General features: G+C 39.1%; 1 protein-coding gene across 3 annotated transcripts in view; it reads right to left on the bottom strand.

The window, feature by feature from the left end:
- Positions 1-1,353: 1,353 nt before the first annotated feature.
- The window catches only part of rfx7b (regulatory factor X7b), a 30,793-nt gene continuing 17,303 nt past the window's right edge, over positions 1,354-14,843 (bottom strand). For 2 of the 3 annotated variants that reach the window (XM_087311339.1, XM_087311337.1), the window contains exons 2-10: positions 14,262-14,295; positions 12,179-12,264; positions 11,787-11,825; positions 8,778-8,900; positions 8,576-8,692; positions 8,388-8,472; positions 8,053-8,260; positions 7,286-7,587; positions 1,354-7,166 (exon numbers count right to left, since the gene is read on the bottom strand). In XM_087311339.1, the coding sequence (XP_087167465.1) occupies positions 3,606-7,166; positions 7,286-7,587; positions 8,053-8,260; positions 8,388-8,472; positions 8,576-8,692; positions 8,778-8,900; positions 11,787-11,825; positions 12,179-12,264; positions 14,262-14,295 (4,555 nt within the window). In that variant the 3' untranslated portion in view covers positions 1,354-3,605. The remainder of the gene's footprint in view (positions 7,167-7,285; positions 7,588-8,052; positions 8,261-8,387; positions 8,473-8,575; positions 8,693-8,777; positions 8,901-11,786; positions 11,826-12,178; positions 12,265-14,261; positions 14,296-14,843) is intronic. The other variant, XM_087311338.1, reaches the window with a different exon arrangement.

Below are 14,843 nucleotides of genomic sequence, written 5' to 3'. Positions count from 1 at the left end.
ACATCATTTGTGAAATATTTAAAAAAAGAGAAAATAATTCAAAGGGGGTGAATAATTCTGACTTCAACTGTATATATAGTAAATTAATCTAATTTAAATTATATTTATATAAGCTAAATAAATATTTATTAATATATACTAAATACAAATTCATAAACATCTATGCTTGTTTTCTATTCTAATGTTTTCAATCCATTGTGTGTGGCAGAATTATTCGCCCCCTTTGAATTTTTCTTCTTCTTTTTTTTTTTTTAAATATTTCCCAAATGATGTTGAACAGATTCAGGAAATGTTCACAGTATGTCTGATAATATTTGTTCTTCTGGAGAAAGTCTGATTTGTTTTATTTCAGCTTGAATAAAAGCAGTTTTTAATTTTTTAAACACCATTTTAAGGTAAATATTATTAGCCTTTTGAAGCTATATATTTTATTCGATAGTCTACAAAACATATATATAAACTTATATATATATAAGAAATGTACACACGCGCACAATTAAATCCATATTCCATGATTTTTAGCAATGTTTGTCACATTTACTTACTATTTTTAATTTAATACATCATTTAGTACATCAAAATAGCTTAAAGGGGCTAATAATATTTACCTAAAAATGGTCTTTAAAAAATGAAAAACTGCTTTTATTCTAGCTGAAATAAAACAAATAAGACTTTCTCCAAAAGAAATAATATTATCAGACATACTGTGAACATTTCCTTGCTCTGCTTAACATAATTTGAGAAATATTTAAAAAAGAAAAAAATAATTCAAAGGGGGGCGAATAATTCTGACTTCAACCGTGTATTTATATATATATATATATATATATATATATATATATGTGTGTGTGTGTGTGTTCTTTATAATGTAAACTTTATAAATGCTTTGGCCATACATATGTCATGCCAATAAAGCAATTATTGACTTAAATTGAGACAGAGAAAAGAAAGAGGGAATAAAGGACTGACTTGAAAATTAAATTCAACCAAATTGCTGCATTAATAGGGTAATTATTAAAACACATTTAAAATGTGTAATAAAACAACAACAAAAAAAAGACACAAATGCTTTCCTGAACTGATGTCTGATCTCAGTTTGTAGAGAAATTATTTCTCCAGGTGGGTTTAAATACATGTTATAGTGAAGAACGCTGCTGTTTTCTGGGATCCCATCATGCTTTGCTTTCTGCTGCAGTGTCAGCCACCAGAGGGTGCCAATACTCTCTCTCTCACACACACACACACACACACACACACACACACACACACACACACACACACACACACACACACACACACACACACACACACACACACACACACACACACACACACACACACACACACACACAGTGTTGTTTAAAAAATGTTTATTGGCTTTTAAAACCACTTAAAAAATCTCACCTGCGAGTACTTTCCATTGGAAAAACAAAAAGAAAAGAACGAAACATCGCTGAAACGCTTTTGCAATATTAACAAGCTACTGTCCACATGGAGCAGATAAACAGCACATCAGAGGCTCAAACCTACAGACCACCGCCATCCCTGCGTATCAAAAGAGGACTGGAAATTAAAAAACAGAATTGATCAGTGCCTTCATAACATAAAAAATATGTACAGCTTTCTTCACATAGGCGTTTTCTCATATATATTTATATTTATATATATATCAAAAAAGAAAGAAACATTCATCAACAGAAACACTTAACTTAGTAAACATCTTAAAATGCATATAGCTTTTGAAGAACTACTTCTCGTCCCGCTCGGATTGGCTAAAGGAGTGTCACAACGAATACTACCATAGATACATGCGCACATACAGTCGATTTCAACACGGTGAAGCATGTCGGCTTGTTTTCAATCTCATAGGTTCATATTTTCTTCTCAGGTACGAGAAGTCGTACAACGCGGATCTCATTGAGATTAGAGCTCATTGCTACACAAGGCAATCGTTTCCTAGCGCGAATAATAATTCCCCATTTATTGTCTTTAGTAACGTGGGCACCAATTGTTTCCTAAAATAACACAAACAAACTTTTTAGTGCAATACGATGAACGTTTGTGTCTGAATGTCAAACCGTTTCCAGTGTCTTCTGCTCCTCTGATTCGTCTCTGCACACAACATCTAGCTAAAAATTCGTTATCTAATTTCTCCATACATCCATGCTATGTTATCCTCTCTCCATGTACACGTCACATCTGCGTACGCAGAACCTAAGAAAAATGGTACATTAGCAAGCTACAGATCCAACAGACAGCGTTTACTTACTAGCACATCACGGAAAGCCAGAAACGGAACAAGCGAAATATCGTGCTGGCGTTTTCTTCAATGTTTTCTTAAGGGCACTCGAATCTACCTACCGTTAGCGTCTCGATAAAATGGAAATCTCATGATGACCACTATGTCCTTTGTACAAATGTCGCACTACCTTGAACTTGTACAACATGCTCCCCCCATCCACCTGTACATCCGCCGTATACACAATTTACACAAATACTACTACTTGCCTAACAAAATGAAAACGAACACTGTGGCGTCCCTAAAAAAAATCCCTTTCAGATGGAAACCGCATCTTTTGTTCTTCGACAGCTTCTCTTTGGTATGGAGTTAAGGCCGGAGAAACTACACAGGTTGTTGTTTATATATTTATAGATATATATATCTAGCCATCACCATACCATTGCGACTATCGGTTTGAAATGATGCGCTAAACAAGGTGCGGAAACCTACAAAGTGGCTTAATCGCAACAAAAACATTGTTTTTTTAAGTGCACCAAGTTTGACCTTTTAAGAAATTCTTGAAGCCTTGTATGAGGTGGAAAATAAGGCCTTAGACTCTGGAAATAAGGCAGACGAGTCTTCGCTTCAGCCCTCCCCGCCCCAAAAAAATTGATAGCAAAGATCTCATCCCTCCCCAATAGTTTGGATTTAACAGTACGAGTATTATGGCCTTAAATAGCTTTTTCCCCGAAATCACTTTGACAAAACAAATGACAGCTGATGTAAATGCGATTCAGCACCAAGTAGCACCTAAAATCTCCGCAGTTCATTGAACTGACTGGTTTAGGATATGTAAATGCGATATTTCAGCTTTGCCGATATTTGGGTACACTCCTACCAAACTCGCAATTCCAAAGATACTTGAAAAGGTGTTTCCTCAGAGTCAATGATTTGTCACTTGGAATATTGCATTTTGTTGAAATACAGGAGCAAAATATGCATGCAGGTCCACTATGATTCTAGTGGAAAAATGTTAAATCAAGCTAAGCTTGTGCACCAGATGATGTACTTGTCTACCAGTTGGAACCCGAAGAAATATTCGACCATCTACCACTACATGGGGAGAAATGACTGGAATGATCTCTGAAATCATACGACAAGAATACAAGTAAAACGACTGTAAAAAATTCAGCCTCAGACTGGCACTTCACACTGGACAGTCCAAAGCGTCCAGATTTTTGCTGAACAGACACGTCATTCAATATTTTAGGATACACAAAACATCGCAATACAAAAAAAAAAAAAAGAAACATTGAACGGAAACCATAAATATTACCAACAACGACGACAGAAACATCGACAGTAAAAGGATCAGGAATTAATATTATCCCAACATTTCCACTGTTGGCTGGTCTTTATTCTCCAGCCAATCAAAACCAGCAGAGTTCACAGTATCGCTGCAAATCTGCTGAAACAGAGGATCGTTCTTAAGTTCTTCCAGTGTGGCGTCTTCATATTGGTCCTGCTGTTGACTGGGGTCAAACAGCAAGTTGGGGTCCAAAGTGTTCAGGTCGTTAATGCTACTAGTAAGGTCTGAAGTTAAGCGGATATCGCTAGAAAAGTCAGAGGCGACAGCACTGAGTTCTGAAGCCACCTGTCCGACCAGTTGCGAGCTGGGATTGAGGCTGTCCTCCCCCAGAAGATCCTTGACAGTAGTGTTGAAGTCCAGTTGCTCCTGCTGCTCCTGATCCACAACCTGTTGTGAGGTCTGGGGCAACAAGTGCTGCTGGGGATCATTTTGTAACTGCTGTTGGTCCGACAACTGCAACTGCTGGTCCTGTAGTTGCAATTGTTGGTCTTGAAGATGCAGCTCTTGCTCCTGCAGTTGTAATTGCTGATCTGGAAGCTGCAGTTGTTGACTCTGGAGTTGCAGCTGTTGCTCCTGCAGTTGCAACTGCTGATCTGGAAGCTGCAGTTGTTGATTCTGGAGTTGCAGCTGTTGATCTTGCAGCTCTAGCTGTGGTTCTTGGAGCTCAAGCTGCTCTTCTGTTGGTTGCAGTCCTGGGCCTGATTGTGCTTGGGTCTCACCACTGGAGAAGGCGACTTGCTCTTCCCCCGTGCTCATGAGGTAACCTGTCTTCTGGAAGTCAAAAGGCGAAGGGCTCGAGTCCAGAGGGAGCTGCTGGTTTTGAGAATTTGGGCCTACAGGAAAGCCTTGTGTTGTTTCCAAGATCTGGGTTAAGTTCATCCGCGCTGTGTAGTTGGCCGGCAGGTTATTTACACCAAGCCCTCGTACTGCATCGTCTCCATCGGTGTCCATTTTGCTGAGGAGCACGGTGGTGATCTTGGCACTATTGCTTTGCTGTGCCTGGTGACTGACGGGCAGCAGTTCAGACTGCATCATGATGTTTAGTGGCACCGATTGACTCCTCTGGGCCAAGCTGCTGGCACTGACCACAGACTGGCTGTTGGACAGAATATTCAGGACCTCAGATGTCAGGGGGCAGTTAAAGGGAGAAACAACAGACCGTGGGGCGGTGGTGACTGTTTGTGCAGTGGTGCCACTAAGGTTGCGCTGGCGAACTGCCGGGCTAACGCTGCGACACCGGAATGTTCCACCTCCAGATGCAGTTGTGCTTCCTGCCCCTTTATTGTCTAATGGAGCTGGGACTGCAAAACTTTCCTGCTTGCTACTAATGGTGGTTTGCTGTCCTTGTTGCACGGGAGAAACAGTTGCCAGCCTTCCCAAGTTTCCATCCTGATGCCTTGACTGAGACTGGAGGGTTTGGCCTGGAATGGCAAAGGCGTGTGGTTTGCGAAAGTGGTCCTCAACCAGGTCTTGGTAACTGGGCAGAATGCCAATAGTGGAGTTGGTGGAGATAACAGGAGACCCTGCAGTGCTGTTGTACCTGTTGTTAATCCACTCCAGCTTGGCTTTATCTGGGTGGGTGGCCATTGGCCTCTGCATGGGTTTCACTGGACTGCTGGATACAACGCTACCATCATGATAGCCAGTTATACTGGAGTTGATAGGGGTAAATGCAAATGGATTGCGACATTCAATGGGGCTTGGAGGAACGCTGCTGCTGCAGTTTGACAGTGGAGTGCTGATAGGTGTATGGCGCCCACCTAAGATGCTGTCCACTGGTGTAACAGTTGCCATTCGGGAACAAGGGCTTTCTCTGGTCAAGCTATGACCCCCTGGTAGCATTTCGGAGGTAGGAGTTGGAGTAGGAGTAGGTGTTGGTGTAGGTGTCGGAGTTGGTGTGTGGACTGGCGTGGTGCTACTGTGAGAGGAATGATAGAACTGTGTATTTGTCTGATGGGGTGACAGAATCGCTCCTTGGCCAACTGTGGCTTGACCTTGTATGGATATATCCACACAATTTAGGTAGGACTGCAAGCTGCTATTCAACTTCATCTGTTCCTCCATCTGTACAAGCTCTTCAACAATACTATCCTGGGTCATATCATCATCATTGAAGGGGAAATAGTCAATGCTAGCTTGGGATCCTGCAAAATCAACAATGTCCTGCTGAAGGGTGAGCTGACTGGAGGTCTCAGATGCTTGGGTCATCATTGGCAATGGGTTAGCTGCGATCTGCTTGTGTTCTGCTTGAATCTGTTGCGAGTAGTCCTGCAGTGAGCTCTTCAGCTCGCTTACCGCAGATACCTCCTGAGAAACGGCACTGCTTATTTGTTGGTGGCTTGGGATTTGCTGGAGTAAAACTGTGCTATTACCAGAAGCCATTTCGTCCGAGCTAATATCAGCAACGTCATTCTCCATCTGCGTAGTGCTCTGAGCATTAACAGTCTGAGAGGTGTCCAGAACTCCAATGGGAGTATCAGAGAGAGCCAAGATTTGAGTCGGAAGAGAGCTACTATGTTTAAGTGTGACTTTGCATGGAGCGCTCTCTGGTCTTGCCGGGGTGCCAGGTCTCTGGATCCTTTTAGCTGCTATTACAAGACCAGGCTTGGCATTACTGCTAACATCCAATGGCTGCTGGGAAATGAATACTCTTTTAACTGGGATTGTATGGGTTTCCAAAACAGATGCAGAGCGTTTTCGAGGGCTTTTTGAACCAAGCACAGCATCTTTAGAAGTGCTTGCAGTTGCCACCGCACAAATGGATGACAATTCGGCGTCTACATTCTGGCTAGTAACAGTTAAATACAAAGTACTTTCCTGTTGATCGTTGTTGTTATTATTGCTGCTTGGGGCAAGAGCCCCCATGATTGTACTTGAAGGGGCTGTAGAGTCACTCTTGGCCCTTGTCACTCTCTCAGGCACAGGGGACGCCTTAATAAGAAGAGAAGGTTCACTGGAAGCCCTGAATTTAGTGGCTCTTTCGTTCTTTAGTCCTGTACTTGCCCCTGATGCAGTGCTTTGTTTATCAGCAGCGGTAGCCGAGTCATTCACAGCTTCAAATGTTACTTTCACCTCACTGGTAGCGGTGGGTGCTGATATGGTTGGGTTTGAAGAAAGACGCCCAGCTTTCCCAAGTCCAGATGACATGACAGACGCCCCATTCTGAGCTTGGTTAGATTCTTCCAGGGAGGCTGTACTACTGATTCCGGTTGAGGCAGGTCGTAACGGGGTAGTAGTACTACTGCTATTAGGTGCAAGTGATATTGCAGTCATCTTGACCACATTTACAGAACTTACATGGGGCGTGGGCATCACTGTCTTAATTGGGCTGTTGGTGATGAGGAGTGTTGGGGGCGAACGGAGTGCAATGGCGCTTGTGGCAGAAGGTTTAGGTAAAATCTGGGCATATCGGTGTCTGGCCAACCGGTCACCAACTGGGCTGGCAGGGATATTCTGGGGTGTTTTCGGGGACTGCTTAACAGGTTGTGTCACGACCTGGAAGTTAACGGGAACAACTTTTCCTTCCGCTGCTCCAACAGGACTTGGGGAGGTCATCAGTTGACGGTTTCTCTGAACCTACAAAACAAAACACTAGTTCAAACAATTGTCCATCCATCAAGGTTAAATTTAAAGCAGTACATTTAGTATATTATATTACATATTAAAGCAGGGTTTTCAAACCAGAATCTCCTTACCGTGATAGGACTCGGAACAGCAGCGACAACAATTCCTATGGTTGGTTGAGGGGACAGCAGTGCAGGACTTGAAGAAGTCAAGCTAGATCCAGGTACAGGTGTACCCGCCTCTGCCCTTCTGGCCTGGGCATCCATGGGCAATGGAGAAGTGAGTTTCTGCTCCTGCTGTTTCTTCTGGATCTTCCGCTGCAGCTGCTGTTTGGCGTCGACAGAAGGTGAAGGAAGGGTCTTCACTTGGGGCTGGAATGAGTTGGCTTCAGCAGTTGGCACAAAAGCAGAAGCTGGCGTTGGGGTTTTCATACCTGTCATTATTTATCAAACATATTAAAAAAAAATTAACATAGACTTCGGAAAAATCTGTTGTTCAGTCTAATCGTACATAAAGTAGGTCAAGGGTGCCCAATTCTACTCCTGAAGGTCCGACACCATTCAAATTTGTACTTTGCCTACTTATAAGCCTAGAACTTTCTATTGAGAGCTTGATAACTATCTTAAAGGGTGCAGTATGCAGGACTGACAAAATATTGAACAGGTTTTTTCACCCGGTCACTCATCTGACCACTCGACGAACTCGCAGGTTGCCAGATTGATGACACAAATAGGAGCAAGCATCGCTGACGATTGAGCCTCACTGTAAGCTGCTCAACTAAAGCTTACATTTGTAATATTTGTATTTGTTTTATGCTGTGTGTATTTAGGACAGGAGCAAATCTGTGCTCCAGCAATAGGTTTGGGCACCCCTGATGTAGGTAATTTTTTACACTTGCCTGTTGGGGTTCCAGTCATAACAGTAAGAGCTGCCATGGACTTAGTGCCTATATAATGACTGTTGAGAAGAAAGCGTGCCAGTTCCTCCACACTGTCAAACTGGCGGCTCAAAACCTTCTGAGCCCATTCGCAAACCAGACCGCAGGCTGCAGAGCGCATCTCATCCTCCGCACTAGGAGACTGTCCTGCCGACTCCAACAATTCACACTAAAGAAGTGCAAAGAGATAAGACGGGGATCTTCTTATCAATAATGCATAGTGTACAAATGTAATAACAACACTGAAAACTGATAGAAATCTCTTGTTTTTGATTCAGCAGGAGCAGAACACTGACCCCATCCCCTGATTTGTGTAAGTCCAGGTTAGGGAGCGACGGCATGTGCACAAATGCTTTTTTCCTCAGCCCACTGTAGCAGTATGTGATGCATTGTAAAGGACAAAAACACATCTTATGACATTTGAACAATGCATACAAACATTTGCATATGTAAATGTGTCAGAATTGACCACAGAAAAGGATATTTTGATTTCCCCCTCATGCCCAAACGCCGTGCCTTCATATTCGGAAAAACGTTTTTCATGATCTTTCCAAAATCAGCTGCGCTTAAAGGATGGTAGCCCAGATTGTCGCAATAACTCCTGCAACACAGCATGAAAACAACCGATGAGTACAAGCAACTCAATTTCTGCCCGTTGTGTTTCAGAGCCGTGTCCAAGCACTCACTTGTATTCATCGTACACCTCTTGTTTTGGCAGTGAGGTTTCCGGGTGCTCTTCCAGATGATTTCGGATCCAGTTAAACGCGTACATTTGTTGAGTCCGACTGGACGACATGGAATTCTGGTCACTATTTGGAAAGCAGAGAAAAAGAAAGGCCTGAACTAGTGATGTTGGTGCACCAGACAATGGGCCTCATTCATGAAACATGAGCAGAGCGAAGATTTCTCTAAATTGTTCGTAAAGCTGTTTTGATGTTAATTTTCGGTTCTCAAGAAAGTGTTCGTATTTTTTAAAATGTAAGTTGTTAAATAAGCAAATTTGCACCTGATGCCGACCACATGCAAATCTGTGTAAATGGATTTCATTAAGCTGAGGTTGGATAACTGCAAATTTGGATAATTCTGTCTAAAAGTACAGTACTTGTATCGAACAGTACGTTTGTCGTAAAGTACGTGGTACAGTACTTGTACGATGACTGTACAACAAAGGTACGATGACTGTACAACAAAGGAGATGACTTGCAGTATCTAGTAATATTCTTCATAAGACACTAGTAATTCATTTATTAGCAACATAATTCCCACCAAAAGCATACTCGGGCACCACCTGCTGGATATTTATAGAAGATGCATCAGTGGACACCTTATTGAATGTTTATTTTGTAATGCATGTATATTATTAGCGCGAAATTGTTCCTTATTTACGAATGACTGGAAGTCATTAACATAAATTTTTCTAATTTGAAATTAGTATGAAGTCGTTATTGAATGTTTAATGTTAGGCAAATCACTTTTGACTACATTTATGATATACATATATATTGGAACGTTGTCTTGGAAAGCAGTCAAGTATATTCCACTGCGTTCCTGGACACGTAACTTATGTAGTTGTAATTTATATGTGCGAATTATGCTAATGTGAAAGAGAGTGCACTCATGCCTTATTTCCGAAATTAGTATGAAGTCGTTATTGTATGTTTATTGTTAGGCATATAACTTTTGACTACATTTATGATATATATATTGGAACCTTATCTTGGAAAGGAGTCAAGTATATTCCACTGCGTTCCTGGTTACAAAACTTACGTAGTTGTAATTTATATGTGCGAATTATCTAATGTGAAAGAGTGCGCACTCATGCCTTATTTCCGAATTACAGGAATTCATTAACATTAATGTTTAACTGTCAAATTTGTTAACGAATTTATGAATCTTGAGAAGAGATTTTAGTAAGATCTGTATTACGAATCTATTTACTATTTAGCAATTTATAGGCGGGGCTTATTCTAATGTAAATGAGCCTGAAGTCACATCTTATTTACGAATGACTCAGATTTATTCATTAGCATAAACGTTTTCAAATCTGAATTAGCAAAGTTTCAAATCTAAATTAGTGTATTAGCACACAATCGTGCCTTGTTTACTAATGACTGGAATTCAATCATGAGTAAACGTTTGAGTATCAAATTTATTTAATTAGGGAAGTATCAAATCTGAATCATTGAATTAGAATGCAATCCTACCTTATTTACGAGTGACTGAAATTCATTCATTAGCATAAACGTTTAAATTAACGTGCAAGCTTGCCTTATTTAGGAATGACTAGAATTCATTCATTAGCATAAATGTTAAGGTATCAAAACTGAATTAGCGTGCAATCATGCCTTATTTTCGAATGACTGGGATTCATCTATTAGCAAAAATGTTTAAGTATCAAAAATGAATTAGCGAAGTATAAAAATCTGAATTAGTGAATTAGCACGCAATCGTACCTCATCTACAAATGAGTGGAATTTACTTATTAGCATAAACAATTAAGTATCAAATCTGAATCAGTGCAAATTTGGCTTATTTACATATGACTAGAATTCATTCATTTGCATAAATGTATTAAATTTGAATTAGTAAATTAGCGTGCAATCGTTCCTTATTTACGAATGATGGAAACTCATTTATTAGCATAACATTTAATTATGAAATCTGAATTACTGAATTAACGTGCAATCGTTCCTTGTTTACGAATGACTGGAATTCGTTCATTAGCATAAACGTATCAAATCTAAATCAGTAAATTAGCGTGAAATCGTTCCTTATTTACAAACAACTGGAATTCATTAACATAAACATATCAAATTTTAATTAGTAAATTAGCACAAAATCGTTCCTTATTTACAATCGACTGGAATTCATTAGCATAAACTTTTCAAACTTGAATTAGTAAATTAGCGTGAAGTCGTTCCTTATTTACGAATGACTGGAAGTAATTAGCATAAATGTATCAAACTTGAATTAGTAAATTCGCGTGAAATCGTTCCTCATTTACGAATGACTGCAATTCATCAGCATAAACAAATCAAATTTGAATATGTAAATTAACGTGAAATCGTTCCTTATTTACGAATGACTAGAATTTATTAGCATAAACGTATGAAATTTAAATTAGTATATTAGCGTGAAATCGTTCCTTGTTTACGAATGACTGGAATTCATTAGCATAAATAAATTAAATTTGAATTAGTAAACTAGTGTGAAATCGTTCCACATTTACGAATGACTGAAATTCATTAGCAGTAATGTATCAAATTTAAATTAGTTAATTGGTGTGAAATCATTCCTTATTTACGAACGACTTGAATTCATTAGCATGTTACAGTATATTAGCGTGAAATCGTTCCTTGTTTACGAATGACTGGAATTCATTAGCAGTAATGTATCAAATTTAAATTAGTTAATTGGTGTGAAATCATTCCTGATTTACAAACGACTTGAATTCATTAACATAAACGTATCAAATTTGAATGAGTAAATTAGCGTGAAATCGATCCCCATTTACGAATGAGTTAATAGTAAAATCTGATGTTTGCGAATTGATTTACAGAGTTTCCGGTTGGATCTGTATCACACAGAACTGCTTCCCACACATTTCCGTATGTTTCATGAATGAGGCCCACTGTGTGTACGTTTCTTAGTCCTGTATAAATGTTTTCCCGTTAATATAGTTAAAGTTGTAGTACCATAATGCAGGACTTGCAGAGCCCCTCTGATTCTCAGTTCTATTGGACATCATGTTGGGGAAGAGGGGTTGACATGATGGACAGATAAGGGGAAACAAATGATGAAACATAAGAAGCCTGGTACTGCAATGTCATAATTTACACAAAAAATCTATGCAAATGGTGAAATGATTAGCTCAACGCCACAATAAACGCAAGAAAAATCAGCAGATATTCATGTTTCACTGAACGCAAACATGAGTGGGTCATAAACATCAGACATATATATGCTGTGAGTGCGTTTGATATCGCAAAAGCACAGAATCATGACTTGTGATGTATTCAAATCATAAAAGGAGGGGAGGGGGATATGGAAATTAATAATTAGCATATATATAGTAACTGATTTGTACCTTTTGTCATTGCCACCACTGGGACCAGAAGGCAACTTAAGGTAGAGGTAGAGCTTTTCGATATCTGTAAACTTCTCCACATCTTGCTGTATGCAGGAACAACACAAATATATTTGGAGTCATAAGTTTAGCATTAAACAATACAGTAATGCAGAGGTAAAAAATACAGTAAATGTGTTAAACATCAGGTATATACAGTGCATCCGGAAAGTATTGATAGCACTTCACCTTTTTTACATTTGTATATGTTACAACCTTATTCCAAAATGGATTAAACTGATTGAATTTATAAATATACATTATAGGTGCACTGTATTGTGATTAATTGTAAATAGTGTACTTAATATTTGCATGCATTATTAATATGGTGTTTTCAATATAGATTGTGAAACATATTGAGTTATTTTACCCATACAAGACTTTCCTGAAGAATAATTACAGCATTTCAAGCATTTTGTACAGTAGACATGTATAATTGTGTGTAAAACGTGTAACAGAAAGACAAGATTTGGTTTTTAATTCTACAAATGATCAACATTTCTGTTGCAACTTTAGAATTTACAACTTTTTATGCAAATAAAAATTTGAAAATGCATAATCTGGGTATTATGAAGCAAAGTAAAGTCACAATTAATTAATATTACACAATTAACCCATTTTAAATGAAAATAAAATGCAAAAAAAAAAAAAAGATGCAACCTGCAACCTACTTTTCCATGAAACTTCATGTTTTATTATGATGAATATTTCTTATAAATAAAAAAACATGATTTTTTGGCAGTAATTTTTATTTACAGCTCAAAATTAATATAACTAAATAAATTAAATTCTGATTATGCACAATAACATTCAAAAGAAGTAAAATATGACACTTTATTTTATTCAATATTTTTTTATTTAATGAATCAATTTACCTTATATTAAATTAATCAGTAACTTTACCTTAAAAAACTCAAAATATGATGTATTTTTAAACTAATTTTGTTATAAAAATAATCAGAAAATGAAATTGATTTTGTTTTAATATGTCTCAATTTCAAACCTAAATGCCATGATAAAAGTCTGCATTACAGCAGATCTGCTCATGTGCTGTCTTCTGAGTGCCCTCAGCAGAAATGCACACCAGCTCTGCTCTCCTCTGGTTGCCATGTAAACCCTGACAGTAAACACGCTGACACTTAGCACCGCCCACCAGGCATTCCCATTGGCTGGAGAGAATGAATTCCTCTCACTGCGCCTTATTCTATTGGACTGTGTGTTGCTAGGAGAAACGGCACTCATGAATGGGGAGAGGATCAACAGCCAATAAAATAGACAAGAAGAGCTTATAAACGCATCTGCTTACTGCTGCCAATATCAGTCCTTCTGCTTTATTAATCAATGCAGTTACTGATGATACAATATCACATCTGATGGAGCCCTTATCAAGTCTGATTGGCTGTACAGCAGCAACAGGTGCTTTAACTGTGCGTTTCATTCATTCATTTTCCTTCGGCTTAGTCCCTTATTCATCAGGGGTTGCTGCAGCGGAATGAACCGCCAACTATTCCAAGATGTTTTACACAGCGGATGCCCATCCAGCTGCAACCCAGTACTGGGAAACACCCATGCACTCACTCAAGAACACACACACACGCACACACACACAACGACCAATTTAGTTGATCAGGTCCCCTATAGCGCACGTGTTTGGACTGTGGGGGAAACCGGAGCACCCGGAGGAAACCCACGCCAACACAGGGAGAACATGCAAACTCCACACAGAAACACACACTGACCCAGCCGGGACTCGAACTAGCGACCTTCTTGCTGTGAGGAAACGGTCATGATCAGTCATGAAGTCATAAAATGAATGTAGATATCTTTCATGTAGCGTGTTTTGTTTGTATTAAAAAGCTCTATAATAAAACACCAATAATCAGTGAACAGTTGCATGCACCTATAGATAATATATATAATTCTTCCATCTATTAGAACTGTATGCTCATCAAGCAACACTGCAACTTTAATATTCAGTGCATCTGCATTATAAACAAGCACACCGTCTGCTAAAGAAAACATAATGAAGAGATGAGAAACTCACCAATATACTCTCCACTTTTGATTGTACAGATTTGCTGTAAAGAAGAAGAACAGACTTTATTAGGGGTTTGAGGAACAGCATTGAATTCATGCATGCAATCACAGAGAACCCATGGCTAATGACATCAGAAATCAGACATCATGCTATTAGCACATTAGAAATCAGACATGCCAATGCAATGACATCGGAAATCAGACATACTATTAGCACATCAGAAGTCAAACATGCTAAATCAGACATACTAAAGCAATGACACCAGCTATCAGACATGCTAAATCAGACATGCTAATGCAATGACATCAGATTCAGACCAACAAAAGTAATGACGTCTGAAATTCCACATGCTAAATCAGACATCCAATTAGCACATCAGAAATCAGACATGATATTAGCACAATGGAAATCAGACATGTTCAATCAGACATGATATTCGCACATCAGAAATTAAACATGCTAAATCAGACATGCTATTAGCACATCAGAAATCAGACATGCTATTAGCACATTAGAAATCAGACATGTTCAATCAGACATGATATTCGCACATCAGAAATTAAACATGCTAAATCAGACATGCTATTA

This window comes from Danio rerio, chromosome 25 (assembly GCF_052040795.2).
Source record: "Danio rerio strain M-AB ecotype USA chromosome 25, GRCz13ab, whole genome shotgun sequence".
Taxonomy (NCBI): Eukaryota; Metazoa; Chordata; class Actinopteri; order Cypriniformes; family Danionidae; genus Danio; species Danio rerio.
Note: the sequence above shows the minus strand (reverse complement) of the source record. Positions and strands in the feature narration are given on the sequence as shown.